The 18,437-nt window shown below is 39.7% G+C and overlaps 1 protein-coding gene across 1 annotated transcript in view; it reads right to left on the reverse strand.

Moving 5' to 3' along the window:
- The window catches only part of MYO3A (myosin IIIA), a 186,626-nt gene that overhangs the window by 40,054 nt on the left and 128,135 nt on the right, over nucleotides 1–18,437 (reverse strand). The window contains 6 exon segments of the mRNA XM_032622926.1: nucleotides 957–1,068; nucleotides 7,057–7,262; nucleotides 10,124–10,201; nucleotides 10,650–10,705; nucleotides 10,708–10,728; nucleotides 16,300–16,429. Of these exon segments, the coding sequence (XP_032478817.1) occupies nucleotides 957–1,068; nucleotides 7,057–7,262; nucleotides 10,124–10,201; nucleotides 10,650–10,705; nucleotides 10,708–10,728; nucleotides 16,300–16,429 (603 nt within the window).

The following is an 18,437-nucleotide window of genomic DNA, read 5'->3' on the forward strand; positions in this document are numbered from 1 at the left end:
AATCTGAGTACTTCTTTGCCTTAGCTTGATTTTCTTCTCCATCCTCCCCCAGTGATACATTTAGTGCACTCCCAGGACCTGGTCCTGTTTATCTCCTTATCCCCATCTTGTTTGTAATGCTCTGAGGATATCTGAGAAGTAAATGCATCCTTTCTCCAAGAAGCCACCTATCTTACTTCCATATTCAAAACAGGTTATGATTTTGTACTTCAGTCTTTAAGGCAGGGGTCCCTGACCCCCAGGAGGAACGGGCCGCACAGCAGGAGGGGAGCGGCAGCTGAGCGAGCGGAGTTTCATCTGCCGCTCCCCACCGCTCCCCACCGCTCCCCACCGCTCCCGTTACCGCCTGAGCCATCCTCCCCCCGCCCCCCATCCGTGGAAAAACTGTCTTCCACGAAACCAGTCCCTGGTGCCAAAAACGCTGGGGACCGCTGCTTTAAGGGATTAAATAAGCTAAGATCTCACAGGCTCTCAGATCTGATACATAAACACACCAATATCCAAACACCTATAGTGTGCGTCTAGTAATAACATTTCACTCCGGATAAATTTCAAGTTTACAACAAAAGCAGATTTGAGAATTAGGAAAATAAAGAAAAACAGAATCCTATTGAAATCATTATGATTCTCGACAGCTTTTTGACTATATTTGGTGCTGATAAAATAGAGAAAATATAAAAGTCTGTTTTCTAGACTCATCCATTCCATCTTTTTTTGGATAGCTCTTCAAGATATATTTTTCTTGAATTTCTTAAAAGAAACCTTTACGAGAGCAAAGTGTTTAATTCTGCTGAAGAAGGAAACCGTTATGACTTTATCAATTTTCTTTCCCTATTTTAAGCTAAAGAGTCTATAACATGAAAAGCCATGATATTTTCAATCATTGTAAAATGTAATTCTCAGTACATCCACCATAAGTATGAATTTTTTTCTTGAAAATTATATGAAAACATTACTTTTGTTTTTCCAAGAGCCCAGTTATCAAGACCAGCTTTTTCCAAAATGGTGGCACAGGTGTCAGGGCTCAGTGGAGGTTCTTCACACCACTTGTAACAGAGAACGTGGTACCTTTGAATGGGAGAGAGGGCTGGTTAGTATTTCACAAAAGTTCAAAGTCTCAGGAGCCTGGTGGGCTTCTTAGAACAACTCTGCAGTAAACTGAATTCCAGGCTGACCTCTTGTGTAATTTGAGCATTGTTTTTCACTTCAGTGATGCTTTTCAACACAACACTAAAACCCCATACAAAACTGTCGTTCAAAAAAAAATTAACTGGGTATTTTTTAGAAAGCAACCTTTCTCTGGTCACTAAAAGCAGAAGGACCGCAGTGGCAGAAGCAGAGGGAAAGATTTCATTCATTTTTTTCATCTTCACAAAAACACTGGGAGCTGATCTTCAAATAGGATGAAGGAGTTTAATTCTACACAAACTTCCCGCATTACAGCAACAGTTGAGGGGAGGAAGTGAGTAAGGGCTTAATGCAGGAGGGAAATGAGAGAGGAGGAGATACTGCCCATCCGCCTGTGTTCTAGATGTCATCTCTTCCTGCCCCTCCTCCTCTTTTCTTCTGTGTATTTTCAATCTCCTTTCTCTCTCCAGCCTCCTCACACTTAGCGCAAAGCAATCCCCCTGAGTGCCTCTCCTCTGAAATGCTTTCATATCCCCCACCAGCTTTGTGGACAAACAGAAAGATGGTTTAGGATAACTGTCTCCAGTTCCCTACTTCCCATCACTCCTCCGCTCCTGGGATCTTATTTAATCACATACGATCTTCTAGTGATGAAGCCTTTGCCGGTTGTTTTCCATCCTAATCCTAAGTGTTCCTTCTGTAGTTCTCCGTCTTGAGAGAGTGTCCCTGAGATTCCCAGCCCACCCTGCCCCTCCCCCGTTTCTCCTCCTCCTTTTCAGTCTCCTCGACATGCCTCCTCGACTTGCTGCTTAAATGCTAGGGCTCTACAGTGCTCTGTTTCTTTCTAAGTTCTCTCCACGCGTCACGTCTACATGCACGACTCTGACTGTTCCCTGTATGTGATGATTGCTCTACATACATCCTCAGCCCTATTTCCATAAACTGGGAACACATTACTTCTGACTGCCTACCCTACATCCCCACCTGCTTATCCCACAGACACTCCAGACTCAGCAAAATGCATCACCTTTTCCTTCTTGTCTCTGTGAATGATGTCACCCCTTCTTAAAGTACTAAAGCTAGAAATCTGTGTGTCATCCTAGATTCTTTCCTATTCTTCACTCGGTGTATCCAACACGCTTAGAAGCCTCTCTGAAATCCCTGTCTTTTTCTCTAGTCCTACTGCCCTTACCTTAAACCACCTCCCTACTGGCTATGTGCGTCTTCACGCCCTCCTCCCCGCTTCCTAGCCGATGTCCACAGCCCTGTCTGAATTATCTTAATAAAATGAAAATCCGATCAAGTCCTTTCCTGACTTGAAAGTGTCCGAGAATCTCCCAAGTTCTAAGCTGGGACGGCAAAAGCAGGTGCTTTCAAAGGCTGGGCAGGCCACATGAATATGTGAGCCGGGAAGCGTGACAATGTGGGAAATGCAGAAGCCACACCTGCTGAAAGGCAGTCTTTAAAACTGGTTGCCACGCATGATGATGAGTCTGCATGGTCCCTCCTGCTCTGCATCCCTGCCCGCCTTGCTAGCCTCACCCTTGGCCATCTTCCACGGACATCTTGAGCTCCAGTCATGAAAGCTATTCACAGTTATGCCAAAGGGCCACATCTGCTCATGGCTCGATGCTTCTGGATGTGTCATCCTCTGTGCCTGTATGTCCTTCCATCCTCACTCCTTGTGCCCTCAAAGAAGACATACTCTTTCAATATTCTAGAAACGCTCTTTAACAAATCTTCAGTGAATAGACCACTGGACTAACATTCTATTTCCCTGTGTAAGACACACCGGCTGATGTCCACTGCACACTTGGGGTGCGTGGGCAGCAGCTCTGCCTAGTGTGCCTGGGCGCTTCTGCTCCCACCAGGGGAGCTGTGTTTGCTGCCAAACCTGTTCATTCACTTGGTGAGGAGTTATTCAAATAAATATCAGATAAACTGATGAAACGTGAGTGAGGAAAGCCAGAGGGCTCTTTCTTGAAAAGTGCATCAAATGCTTTGGTAAGACCTTCTAAAGAAGTACTTATTCTAAAAAAACTATGGGATTAAACATGGATGAAGCCATTACAGAAGTTGGAGCAGAATCATAAGAATCAAGGAATATTTAGCCCTGTGATTATTTCAGGAGTTATCTTTAACTTCTTGCTTCACCTCAAGAAATATGAATGGAAATCATACATAAGGGATTATGCACAGTTTATGTAAGAAAGAGTCAATAAACTCTGATTAGTGGACATTATTCAAAGAAAAAAATAAGCCTATATCAAAAGATTGAAAAATGAATACATGTTGATGTTCTAATATATATATTACTTTTATGATTATCTGCTTTCTCTGAATTTCTACTATAATCTAAGAAGTCTCCCCCTTTTCTCCTCACTCCCCCCCAGCTCTACTTCATGCTCCCAGACCTGCACACTTTTAGTAAAAATATCCACTCTCTTTCATTCGTGTAACAAATACTTATTGAACACCCAGCATGTGCCAGGCACCCTCCTAAGTGCTGGGGACACTGCAGTGAACACGGCAGACCAACACCCCGGCCTCCTGTAGTTTACGTTACATCGTATGATAATGTAGATAATCAGATCCCTATTCCCACAGCTAGTCTGGACTGTGAGTTTCTTAACGTCAGAGGTTCTTTTATGAATCTTTGGGTTAAGATCTGAGTTAATCTTTTGTTCAAGGACTGGAACATAGTGGGTCTGCAATTAAATGCTTGTTGAGTGACTCATGGACTGTCTCTGGGACTTGCTGTGGAAATAAACATCTAGGTGCACCAGATGAGCTTATGGAGGAAAGCACCAGACCTGTGCTTTGTTGTGCCTCTTGTTTCAAATCCAACATACTGACTCTGCTTTGCTTTTTGTGGGTTCGCTTCACGGTGTACATTGTGGTATTTTAGACCACAGCACAGTAGGTAGTAAGTAATTCGGGGAGTTTGAGGCTGAGGCAAAAATAATAATGAAAATAATTATAGCTGATGTGTATTGTCGACATTTGGTTCCATCTACAAACTTCATATATGTTACTTCATTTAATGTTTATAAGCACCTATAAAGTAGATATTGATACTATTATCATCATTCTTATTTGCAGATGGGAAGATTGAAGATCGAACGTTACTCAAGTAACGCTGAACAAAGTCACACATTTAGTAAGTGGCAGAACTGGGATTCAAACCTGGGTTTTCTGATTTCAAAGCATGTGTACTTACCTCCTTCACTACACTACTTCCTTCACTAAGTTCTGTTTGTTTTAGAGCTCTGAAAGCCAAACCATTGTGTATAGGTGCCTCGTGGGAAAATGGAGCCAACTTCGGTGGCTTCTTAGTATAAGGGTTCATTTGAAATGACTACAGTAAAAACCCAGCATCTTGTGCAAAGTAAGTTCACGTTATGTGTCTTCCTTTAGGATTACTTCTTTGTCACAAAACAGAAGAGTTTATCTACAACAGAATGGACAAAGGGTCTGATGAATTTTGCATCTTACAAGGAGGGTTGGTCAAAGGCTAAGCCAGACAGAGGAGGGTTATTTAGTCCTATTTACACCTCCACAGGGCCTTTGCAAATTGTCCTGCCTTCCTAAGAGTCTAGCCAATTCGGATGACAGTTTTCAAATTAGTGACAGAGAAAAGGCTTAGCCTTTTATTTCTGGAGCTCCCTAGATTCTGAACAGTTATTCACATGTTCTCCATAAGCTTAGTTTTTTCCCCTCTTCATTTACCATGTAGTAATTTGCTATTCTATAATAGCGTGGGACTCGGAAGCATATTTAAAAATTTATTCTCACCTCTGACCTTCCAAATAAGTTACTTTCAAGTACAACATCATCAAGAAAATCAGCTCAGCTCGTCTACGGGCCATACTGTAAAACCATAGATAGTTCTGAAACTACTAGTTTAGTCTAGCATTTAAGGCTCTCTCTTCATAACTTTACCTGATCGGTTTGCCCATCTGATCCCATCTTTACAATGTCTGTCACGTCAGTGACACATACTGCTCAGCCAGTCTAATCCAAGTCCCTCTAGTTTTTGGAACACCAACCTGTACACCAAGAAAGCCCCTTCCTGTCTTCTCCATAAACTATGCCCACCATCAGATCCCTGTTTAGCACTCTTTCTTGATATTCTCTCTTATCAGCCTTCTTGGAGGTCATCTTTCTCTTCCCTGAACTCTTACACTATGTACCATCCCTTTCGATCTTGGTATTTATTACCCTGCATTGTTCATTAACCTCTATGTCTGCAGCTCTGAGAATCCTAACTGGACTGTTAACTCTTGAAGATCAAGCAAGCTTTAAAACTCAGTGTCTTCCACAGTACTTAGCACAGTGCCTTGTATATTAAAAAAAGTCACTGAAATTTAAGGGTACTTATATTAAGATTATATTAATGTTACCTATAGTAATTGATAGTTAAGCAAGTTAAAGATGAACTCTTCTCCTAAAAAATGAAAAGTATAATAATAAGGTCAAATTTTAATTTGAAATTTGAAACTCAAGAATGTTTGGGTTACCTGCTTTCATGTACAGAATGGAGAATTTACCTACTGGCCAATAAGAAATTCCATCATTGTTTATTTCTTAAGTTTTGAATATAAAATTGGGTCTGCTCTGTGAGAAGTAAAGTCAATGATTAAACGTTGGCTGCACTTCTGAACTCTAAACCTTTAAGTTTTTAAGTCTGTCTTAAACTACTATAGAAGAGTTGCCAATATGAAAGTCACTATATTTATGTAATTTTGCTCTCTGTCATGAAAATGTGGTCGGGTTTTCTTTCTATCAAGGCAGTTCAAATGAATACCTTTCTTTCCTTTCCTAGGTCTCTAAAGAAAAAAAATCAAAAATTACCATGAATTGCTGAAAATCTGCAAAAAGAATTAGAATTCTCATTTCATTTAGAAAGGGTCTTGGTTACCCCAAGTAAAAGAATGTTTGACACAGACAAGACAACGTTTTGTGGTTTTTTTGTGATTGCACAGTTCATTGTGCAATCACAAAACTTTGTTTTATTCTTAATATTACTTTGTACACTCTTTAAAAGAGGCAGAGAATGTTACCTATGGAGATTTCCTCAAATGCTAGGCTTTACCTGAAAATTGTAATACACTTCACTTTTGAAAATTGAAACTTCAAGTTTAATGGCTAAATCATCGAATTGATAAGTATCAGAAACATGGGCATTTCAACCATTAAATATATAAGATATTGAGCCTCTATAGCACCACTAGTGTGTTACTTGATCATATACATTTAATACATAACAATTCATTTTACATTAATCTCGAACATTGAGAAGGACTCCTAAAACCTAATTGCTTCTGTGTGTCTTCTAAATCCCCTTTAGAGACTATCTCACTCGATCCTCATAACAACTCTATCAGGCAGTCATGAGGAAAATGAGGTTTCCTGGAGGCCAGGGTTTCTCAGCCTTGACACTGTTAATATCTTAGGCTGGATAATTCATTGTTGGGGGCGGGGAGGTTGTCCCGTGCATTTTAGGATGTTTAGCAGCATCTCTGGTCTCCACACACTAGATGCCATCAGCACCCTGCCCTCCCACCAGTTGTGACAACCGAAAATGTCTCCACACATTAACATGTTTTTTGAGGGTCAAAGCCTCCCCTCATTGGCGATCACTGGTACCGGCCCATGGTCACCCAGCAAGTGGCACAGCTAAGATGAGAACCGGCTCCCCAGAACAGAATCTCAGGCCCCTCTGTCATCCTGTCTCTGACCTGGGTCTCTCAGCTGACAACAGAAATTTCCAGCCCCAGTTAAGAGTTACCTGCTCTTTCGACACACAATGATTTTCATGAACAAAATGCCTCTTTTCTAGAACCCCTGCGTGATTCTCTTTCTGTTTCCTATCATTCTTCTCAAGGATTTTTACTGTACATGGAAACTAAAAAGAAGGCCACATACCGCTTTATAAAGTTGGCAAAAAGTATCCGATGTGAGTATCCCTGCCTTCGAATTCTCGCTGTTTCCAGAATGCCTGTGTAGCGAAGCTGGAGCAGGACTTTCTCTTTGTCATATTTTCTTGCCTGACGTTCATTGTTTGGTTTGATGCAGCGGACAAAGTGAGGTTGGCCGACCACCATTTTAGATAACAAATCCATCAGAGAATACTATAATATGCAACAAAAATAAAATTCCCAGCGTAGCATTCAGAAACTTATGAGCTCGCAGGTCTTTCTTTTAATTATAAGAATAAAATCTGAAAACTGAGAGTTACATAGTAATTCACAATGAGGGATATATGTGTTAATAAATATTTTCTTGATAGTATATTTTTAAAAATACATATTTACTCATAAAAATGTAGAGGCAATAACTAGGAACTTAGCTATTAAAAGGTTGCCTGTGAATTCTTTTTTTTGCGGTACGCGGGCCTCTCACTGTGGCGGCCTCTCCCGTTGCGGAGCACAGACTCCGGACGCGCAGGCTCAGCGGCCATGGCTCACGGGCCCAGCCGCTCTGCGGCATGCGGGATCTTCCCGGACCGGGGCACGAACCCACATCCCCTGCATTGGCAGGCGGACTCTCAACCACTGCACCACCAGGGAAGCCCTTGCCTGTGAATTCTTAAGGCAACTTTAATTAATAGACGAAATTATTTTTGATATAGCTTGTTTGGAAGTAATTATATCCTCTCAGGGAAACTGGCCAAATTACAATATTTAGCACACAATCTGGTTTCCTCGTTATACGATTACTTTCCTTGTCTAGTTCTTTTTTTGTAGAAAGTACGAAAGTAAACACTTTAATCCCTCTCAGTATCATCTCCTAGTTTAAAATAAGGACTGAGAAGTTAATGCATTTTACTATGTAAGACACAGTTATAAAAATAAGCAAATCGGGCTTCCCTGGTGGTGCAGTGGTTGAGAATCTGCCTGCCAATGCAGGGGACACGGGTTCGAGCCCTGGCCTGGGAAGATCCCACATACCGTGGAGCAACTAGCCCCGTGAGCCATAATTACTGAACCTGCGCATCTGGAGCCTGTGCTCCGCAACAAGAGAGGCCGCGATAGTGAGAGGCCCGCACACCGCGATGAGGAGTGGCCCCCACTTGCCGCAACTGGAGAAAGCCTCGCACAGAAACGAAGAGCCAACACAGCCATAAATAAATAAATAAAAAATTTAAAAAAAAAAAAAAAAAAAAAAAAAATAAGCAAATCCACTTAAGTATTCTAATCTGCTCTAGCTTGATAATCTTCTGATTTTAGAAATATTTTAACCACATAGATATGAAAACCGTCTTCTGCAGCAACACCGTATTAAAACAGCAGCCAACTGCTGGACAACCAAGTATAACACAGTAGGATAATCATGGCTCAACTAAAATGAAATCCCAACCAACCAGTACGTCAAAGACCGGGATTACGATCGTTGGCAAGGCAACGAGTGCCCGAACATAGACAGCTGTTGACGGCTGAATCTCCTTTACTGATGGAAACACAAAGCCTGGGTTACAAAGCCAGTGCAAACCAAATCCTGGGATTGGGCAACTGACAAAGCACTGGGTTTGCACAGCTTCCTCTTGGGCACCGACACTCAGCTGTGAGCTTCTTCAAACAGCTGGGGTCTGCCACTTTGGGGCCCTGTTCATAACATTTATCTGGGAGTCATCATTGCAAACGTCTGCCAGACACTAGAGATAGAAAGGTGATAGACGTGTCTGTTGGCGTGCTGAGCAAGAGCTCCCACAATTTAGGCACTGGTGCTCCTTAGGGACCAAGGCAGAGTATTATATATCATGTTCATCCTCCTCTGCAGAGTGGAACATAACTTAAAATATGGTACATACTATACGGAATTGCCTCCTATCCCTTTTCACTGCAGCCCGAGGTGTAAAACGACTTTATGAATGCGTGGCTGGAACATACACACACTGTTTGATGTCAACAACAGTGGTATGATAATGGTCTTGGATGACTTACTTAAAGACGAAAATAATCTGGCTGTAAATACTTTCAGTCCTTCAGCTGTGCTGCAGCCTGCTGTAAGGTGGATGTACCAGCAACAAATGAGATATTAAGCATATAAATGCACTACGTGCTACTCAAAGATGTTAAGCACACACTGTCTGCTACGAGCTTAGGACTTGAGAAATATTTAATAAAGCTACCCACTTATTTTTAAAAGTATTTCATGACTCTGTTAGGGAACTGGATTTATTCACTGAACATGTAGTAAATTTAACCCCATTTCCTCCCCTTCTCCCACATTACATGATATTAATAAATTTCTAAATTTTAGGTGGTATTTTATTCATTTTCATTGGCTTGTTAGTATGATTTTATCAGAGAGATAAACAAGAACTGGAACCAATAATGAAGGCAGGGTCATCTAGAGTTTGTTCTCCAGGGCACAGAGAGAATGAAGTGCTTCTTTTCTTTCCTATCTCTCTCCTATCTTGTCCAAGGAAGAAAGGTCACCTTGGTCCTATGCTAAGGACACAGTGACTCACTTCCTTGGCATGTTACTGGTATTTCCCTGGTGTCCCTTCTCTTTGTCCCATGCCTACACCAGTTCTGTTTTTCTTTTGAGGTGTTCAGCTCGTCTAGGTACAGGGAGATGTGGAATGGAGGTGGATGCTCAACCTTGTCCCATCTGTCTACCTTAAGATCATTCAGGGGTGGGAAGGAGGGCTGATGGTTTTCCTACCATTGAATTTCAAACCCTTTTAGGCTTTATTCTAGTGAAAATGTGTTTGGTTCTATGGACAAATTGTAACCAAGCTACAGACCGCCATTAAGATTGACCTAGTATACAATAATTTCATCAATAAAATACCAAAGTAAACCAACCCATAGGTTTTTGAGAATGCACTGTAGTATATCGTGTATCTAACAGATAGTAAATGAAATACAACACAAATTCTCTTTTGCTAATAGCACTCTGATATTTGTTACTTACTTTTAATCTGTAACTCCCATTTAGAATAAGTAACATGCCTAAGCACACACAACATAATTTAATATCTTACTCTAAAATATGATGCAACCGTTTGTGTTTTCATGTTGGTTGTCTCTCTGGCGTGACGGGTGGCTTCTCCAGTTTCACCCTAAGACCCAGAAAGACAGCGATAGTTCAGCACCTATTGTAATTTATGCTCTACAGGGAGCACGTGGAATTTTCCTTAGTCTATGCCTTCACACACATAAAATAACAAAATGTTGAATTTTAATTTTAAGGTAATTGTTTTGCCAGTCTCATTGGATTTTAATCAGTTTTGCATGGAATGTATCTCTGACCTTAGCTAATACATTTTTAGTTGGTCTTAGAGTAACATTAAAACTAGCTATAAATGAAGAGTTAGGAATATATCAGAAATGCATGATTATCTTAGTGACTAGCAGTAATATGAACATAACATAATATCTGTTTAAGTAGAAAAGAAAGATCAAAGGGAGAAAACGAAGGGAAAGGCTGTTTACTCTTATCATACAAATACTTCCATTGTAAAGGTTAGATTCTTAGACTCAACTGCCATGAAAAATACATTTCCTTACCTTTGTCACGTTGATTGATTTTTCTGAAGTCCTCATTTGATAGTTTATTATGTTTTAGTTTTAGAATATGGTAGATTACCTATGGGAATGTAGATAAAATTAATACACTTTTGGAATCCTTAATGGTAGAAGATTTCCTCCATTTACTTCAATGTTAAAATAAGCATTGCTGGCCCTGCAATATTCATACTCACGTGCTTGGTTAACTAGTTATTGAGACACTTAGAAATAAAATAATATTACTTGAAAATGTATAACAAATTTTAAATTCAGAAAAACACTCCAGCTTAGGGAATAGAAAAAGGAGAGGTAAGTGTTGGATTTCCATTTAATTGCTACAAGATATGGGGTGATTAGGATAAAGGGAGCAATTTGCTTCTTTGCGTGTATGTGCTAAATAGCATCTGAGACTTTCTTTAATGCAAATGTAAGCTTTACAATGGGCCTTAAAAATCATAAGGATCATTAATTCACATGAAGTGGTTATAAGCAAATCAAGTGTGGTTGAGGGCAAAGGACGTTTTCAACCTATCATTCAGAAATATATGCCTGGTGCTAGGGCTCTATAATTGTACACAACCCAGGGCTGTGGAAAATCACAGTGTAGTGAGAAAGATTACGTCCTCTGAAGCCAGGAAGACCTGGGTTTGCATACCAGCCGTAGTGTTTAAATTGTGGATCATCTACTTAGTCTCTGAGTCACAGTGTGAGTCCATAAAATGTGGATAATTATGCCTACCTCACAGGATTTTGATGACAGGTGACAGTGTGTCTAGCCCGTGGTGCCTGGAAATGTCAGTTCTCTTTCACTCGTTGCCCACCTCCCAACAAGCACAATACACCAACTAACCCATGAGCCAAGAGTTTATCATCCTAGTAGGAATGTTCAAAATATCTCCAGAATTCCATATCACTTCAGGAAGATTGTTTCTCTTTCATTCTTGCAGGCAACGAGGCTACATATTTTGGCAAATTCCTCACATTTTTTTTTTTGTGGCTGCAGAAGGCTGGCTCAGAGATGAGGTGCAGGAAGGAGCCCTACCTGGGGTGCGGCTGGCAGCGCCCTGCTCTGCTCTCCTTTCCCTCATCACCCCAGGAAAGTGCTGGGCAGGGGGTGTGACTTTTGTGCGGGGCTGAAACTGCATTCGGCATGGTTCCCTCTTGAAATGTGACTCTTGCTGAACAGAGCTGAGTGGACAGAGACTGTAACTGATGACCATCAGAGGGGCAGCTTCAGGAGGTATGCCTACTGTTCTTTTTCTTTCTTTCTTTCTTTCTTTTTTTAGGATTACCAGGGAAAGTTTTTAAAAAATAATTTAATTGGGTGAAAAAGTGATCATAGACTTGGAGATTTCTTGGAAGCATGATGAACATACAAAGTGCTAGAAGCACATGAATTAGGATAGACCCTTTGCTTAATAAATATCATTACTTAATATTAACCAAACATAAAGTAAAAATTTAAGTCTATCTGAAAATCAAGCAGCTAGAGGAAATTTAAAGATTACTAATTTCCCTTTAACAAAATTTACACACTAACCATAAAATTATTAACAACAAAATAAAGTGAGAGCCTTTCAAAAACTCATTTATGCATACCAGCAAGAACTAAAATTAGTGTAGATCTTAATTTCAGAGAAATATATCCTCTTTGCATCTATCGTTGACCTGATGAACGAACCTGTGATAAAACAAACTAGAGATTTGAGCTGCCAGCAATTCTGATGTATTTCCCCCTAACGCTGGCCGAACTATATTTCATATTTGCATGCAAAGGGCCATGGTTATTTTAGAATCTTGGAGACAGCATAATGTAGAACCAACGAACCTGAGCTTTCAAGCCTAATTCTAAGACTTCTCAGCGGGGTAATGTTGAGAAAGCAGCTCAACGTTCCCCAGTCTCAGTGTGTCATCTGTAAAAGCAGTTCCTCCTCAGAGTGTTGTTTTTAATTTATTTATTTTTGGCTGCGTTGCGTCTTTGTTGCTGCGTGCGGGCTTTCCCTAGTTACGGTGAGCAGGGGCTGCTCTTCGTTGCGGTGCGTGGGCTTCTCATTGCGGTGGCTTCTCTTGTTGCGGAGCACAAGCTCTAGGCGTGTGGGCTTCAGTAGTTGTGGCACGCGGGCTCAGTAGCTGTGTTGCACGGGCTTAGTTGCTCTGCAGCATGTGGGATCTTCCCGGACTAGGGCTCAAACCCGTGTCCCCTGCACTGGCAGGCGGATTCTTAACCACAGCGCCACGAGGGAAGCCCGAGTGTTGTTTTTAGAAGTAAATGAAAGTACTTAGTACAGTGACTAGCACATTGCAATTTCTAAATAAAGTTATCTATTGTCATTGTTATTATTATTATATGTGTACACATCTAGCTGAATGTAAACCCCAAACACCTTTGACAGCTTTGAGGTTGAGTTACTGAAACACCTTTGACTATAGAGTTCTGCTCTCTTCCCTGGCCAACTAGACACTGTTCTGCTGAAAGTCAGGAGACATGGCATAGTATTGAGAACCTGGTTGCATATTTTATAAGGGTGAAAACATGAAATTAGATGCGTAGATGCTGTTGGCAGATACAAAAAGAGATGGCTATCTTTATGTGAATTCACTTTATTAAGAATATTTATAATATATATCATCTTTTAGAGTTAATATGAGACAAGGGAGAGCCGCATCCATCTGCTTGTGCTAAATGCTCCAAAGTTGGAGCTTTAATACAATTATATTGTTTCTAACATTCAAAGGCTTTCTTTTTTTAAAACTTTTATGGGAGTATAGTTGATTTACAGTAGACAATTGTTAAAGTCAAAACTGAAGACCTTTTTTATGAACAAGATAAAGTAACACAAACTGGATTACCTTCTCACCTAAAACAACTAAAAAGAAATACGAAGTGTATGGAACAGGTTTTTTTTTTCTTTCCCATTTTTTTACTGTGGTAAAATAGACATAACATAAAATTTAGCATCTTAACCTTTCTAAGTGTACAATTCAGTGGTATTAAATACATTCATAATGTTGTTCAACCATCACCACCATCCATCTCCATAACCCTTTTCATCTTGTAAAACTGAAATTCTATACCCATTAAATACGAACTCCCCATGCCCCCCATCCCAGCTCTTGACAACCAACATCCTACCTTCTGTCTCTATGATTCTGACTACTCTCAGCACCTCATGTAAGTGGAATCATGTAGTATTTGTTTAGGAGCAACAATTTTTGCATGAAGCAACAATTTTTGCATCAGTATAGGACACTGATCCCTGAGAGAGAGGAAACAAATGAGGTAAGCCCTATGATTACTCCAGCTTTCTGTCCAGAGGGTTTATGTTGCAATGCAGGGAGAGGAACCCAATGAAGCCTGGAGAGAACAGATGTAACCAATAGGAAACAAACAGCAAGATAGTGTCAAGCCCAACCATATCGCTAATCACATTAAATGTAAATTGTTTGATCACCTCAATTAAAAGGCAGAGATTATCAGGTTGGATTTAAAAAAGCAAGGCCCAATTATATGCTGTCTACAAAAAACCCACTTTAAATATAAACTCAAAAATAAGTTGAGGGCTTCCCTGGTAGCGCAGTGGTTGAGAGTCCGCCTGCCGATGCAGGGATGCGGGTTCACGCCCCGGTCTGGGAAGATCCCACATGCCGCGGAGCGGCTGGGCCCGTGAGCCATGGCCGCTGAGCCTGTGCGTCCGGAGCCTGTGCTCCGCAACGGGAGAGGCCACAACAGTGAGAGGCCCGCGTACCGCAAAAAAAAAAAAAAAAAAAAAAAAAAAAAAAAAAAAATAAGTTGAAGTTAAAAGCATAAAAAGATACACCATTTAACTACTAATCATAAGAAAGTTGGAGTCTTCCTATTAATATCAGGCAAAGTAGATTTCAGAACAAAGAATATTACCAGACATAAAAGAGTTACTTAGTAATAATAAAGGGGACTATTCATCAAGAAGATATAACAATTCTAGATGTTATGCATCCAGTAAACAGACCTTAAAGTACATAAAGCAAAAACTGATAGAAATGAAAGAAAAATAGATAAATTGACAATTACAGTCAGATATTTCAAAACCACTTTCTCAGTAACTGAGAGAACCAGGAGAGAGAAAACTTGTAAGTATACAGAAGATCTGACCAATATTATCAACCAAGTTGACCTAATTGCCACTTATGGAATACTCCACCCACCAACAGCAGAATACACATGATTTTCAAGTGCAAATGAAACGTAAAACAAGATAGAGCATATTCTGGGCCATAAAACATGTCTCAATACATTTAAATGAATTAAATCATACAAAGTATGCTTTCTGAGCAATACAAAATTAACTTAGTAGTTCATGACAAAGAGATACCTGGAAATCCCAATATATTTAGAAATTAAATGTAATACTTATAAATAACCCCTATAAATGCCTATATTAGAAAAGAAGAAATTTTCTTAAATCAATGACTTAAGTTTTCATCTCAGAAATCAGAAGGCAAAATAACCCTGAAAGAAACAGAAGAAAACAATAAAGACAAAAGCAAAAAAAAAAAAAAAAAAATCAACAAAATTAAACTAAAAATTCAATAGACAAAATCAATGAAACTAAAAGTTGGTTCTTTGAGAATATCAATAAAATTGATAAACGTCTAGAAAATCTATCAAGAATAAAATGAGAGAGAACATACATTATCTATATCAGGAATAAGAGAGCTGATACAACCTCAAGATCTACAGACATTCAAAGGATAATAGATTATTATCAAATTTATGTCAATAAATTTGACAGCATAGATTAAATAGAAAAATTTTCCTAAAAGACACAACCTACTCTAAAGCTAATTCAGATTGACATGTACAAACTGCTATAATTTAAAATAGATAACCAACCAGGACCTACTGTATAGCACAGGGAACTCTGCTCAATATACTATAACAACCTAAATGGAAAAGAACTAGAAAAAGAATAGATACATGTATATGTATACCTGAACCACTCTGCTGTACACCTGAACCAACACAACATTGTTAATCAACTATACTCCAATATAAAAAAAACTATATTTCAATAAAAATTTTTTAAAAAGACTTTCTCAGGAATAAAAGTTGGTAATAACGTTCAGAAATCAATCTATGTAACTCACCATATTTACAGATATAAAGCAAAAAACAAAGCAAAAACAAATGATACTTTCAGTAGATGCAGAAAATTCATCTATGTATGTCAAGAACTCATCATATTTTACTGTCTAAATATATGCTCTTTATTGTGTGTCAGTCATACCTCAACAAACTATAAAAAATGAAGTGCAGAGAACATTCTGAACTCCAATAAGAAAAAGAACAAACTACATTTTTTTTCTACTTAAAAGCAAATGCAAGGATTATATGGTTGGTTGGAAAAAGGCACACAAACTTTTTAATCAATTAGGCAGAACTCACTAAACCTATAGAATCTCAAAGACTCATCCAATGTTGCCTACTCCTGACACAGCAGGTAATTCTGAACTCTCTGAAGGTGACGGTACTCTTTTAGTGAGCAGCTAGGACACCACCGTATTTTCTGGTGAGTAATTCAAAACTTTTCTTTAATGGAAACCTAGCTTCTTTGTAAAAATAAAACCAACTCACACACCAAAAAAATGGAAGGAAATTGCCTCGGCTTACCTGTTTTTGTTAGAGGGTGGCTGACTAGCTGCCGAATTACACTGTCTTCTGATGACCTCAAAAGTAGCACAATATCAGTTGGAAGGGTGTCTCTATTTTTAGCTAAGAACCCACTTGCATTATAGATGACCTGTTGATAAAGCATGTTATCATCATTGTCACAGTCAGTGTCATCACCCTCATCCTCACCAGCAGCATCGTTATCATTACCAATAGGTATTTACTGAGAGCTTTACTCAGCGCTAAGTGACAGGTACACAAAGATTCACAAAGGTAGTCCCTTACAACTTGGCTGGAAAAGTGAACCTCCCCAGGCTTACACTGTATCTTTTCAGAGAAAAATTTGTGTCATAATGATTGTATTTGGGTTGAAATAATCAAAGAGGTTTGATTCCTCCCATTTATTATATCATGTTGGAAATTTTGTGGGTCTCCCTTCTCTATTTGGAGGGTTGGGGCCACCAAGGTATTCTCATTTCTATGATAATTGGTTCACCTGCAGTGAAAAGGCTTTTATAGATTTAGTCTCAGTAGTAGTGTGGTCTAAATACACTGTGGGTGTTTGTGTTTCTGGCACTTCTAAATAATTTTAAGATTTTTATAGATCAATGCAACCCAAAGATTTTTGTAGGATGGTCCAATGTGGCTGTTGTTATGGACTGAATTTTGTCCCTCCAAAATTAATATGTTGAAAATCTAATCCCCAATGTGACTGTATTTTGGAAACAAGGTCTTTAAGGAGGTAATGAAGGTTAAATGAAGTTTACTGTAAGCGTGAGGCTCTAATCCCACAGGATTAGTGTTCTTATAAGAAGAGGAAGATACACCAGAGATCTCTTTCTCTCCCCCATACGTACACAGAGAAAAGGCCATACGAAGGCACTGGGAGGAGGCAGCTATCTGCAAGACAGGAAATAGACCTCACCAGATGTGTTGGCACCTTGATCTTGGCCTTCTAGCCTCCAGAACTGTGAGGAAATACATTTCCACTGTTTAAGACACTCAGCCTGTGGTATTTTTGTTATGGCAGCCCAAAAGACTAATACAGTTGTTAAAAATAACTGGATAGGGTTTCCCTAGTGGTGCAGTGGTTGAGAATCCGCCTGCCAATGCAGGGGACACGGGTTCAAGACCTGGTCCGGGAAGATCCCACATGCCGCGGAGCAACTAAGCCCATGCGCCACAACTACCGAGCCTGTGTGCCACAACTACTGAAGCCCACGCGCCTAGAGCCTGTGCCCCACAACAAGAGAAGCCACCGCAGTGAGAAGCCCGCGCATCGCAACAAAGAGTAGTCGCCACTCGCCGCAACTAGAGAAAGCCCGCGCACAGAAACAAAGACCCAATGTAGCCAAAATAAATAAATTAATTTTAAAAGAACTGGATAAAATGATCATAGGAAATTCTTAACGAATATTTTAAAGTAGGCTTATTTGGAAAATCACATGCTGAAAATCATGAGAAAGGTTGTAACTGTGATATTTAAGGTAGATTTTGTTTTCAATGACTAAAGTCTGGACTACTGACTGACACAGAAGTTCTACTAGACTAGAACGCTCAGGGTTCTGTGGTATTTTATTTTGTTTGTATATGTCTATGAATTCCTTCTTGATTTGAATATCTTCTTAGTCCTCCAATATTTATAACATCATTGTGAGGGAAAGACCTGTTATTCTCTACAGAAGGGAAAGAAACTGTCTCCTGGGTTTCTTTCCATATGTAGGATGGCATATCTGAGGTATGCTCTGGTATAGGAAGTGTATCCACCAATGCATAAACACTGCTTCCTCTGACTGCATGACAGCCCATCAGTTAATTCTAATTAATCAGCTCAGGGATCTGGCCGTACCTCCAGCCTGGTACCTTCTCTTGTTGGGAAGGAGGAAAGACAAAGGCTGCCATGGACAGAGAAGCAACTCAAGTCTGAAGAAGGCAGTTTATATAAAAGGTTCTCAGCTATCATTAAAAGAAGAAAAAAATAGGTACCCATTGGCAGCCAACCACATGCCAAGCCACACCTCAGGATCAGAAAGATGTACTCTTTATATCATTACAGCCATCTATAAATATTTTGGGCCATAATTTTTGTGGCCTTATTATTCAATGAAAGACTAAAGAGAAACTCAGTTATAATGTTT

The sequence above is a fragment of the Phocoena sinus genome, chromosome 2 (assembly GCF_008692025.1).
Source record: "Phocoena sinus isolate mPhoSin1 chromosome 2, mPhoSin1.pri, whole genome shotgun sequence".
In the NCBI taxonomy this organism is placed as follows: domain Eukaryota; kingdom Metazoa; phylum Chordata; class Mammalia; order Artiodactyla; family Phocoenidae; genus Phocoena; species Phocoena sinus.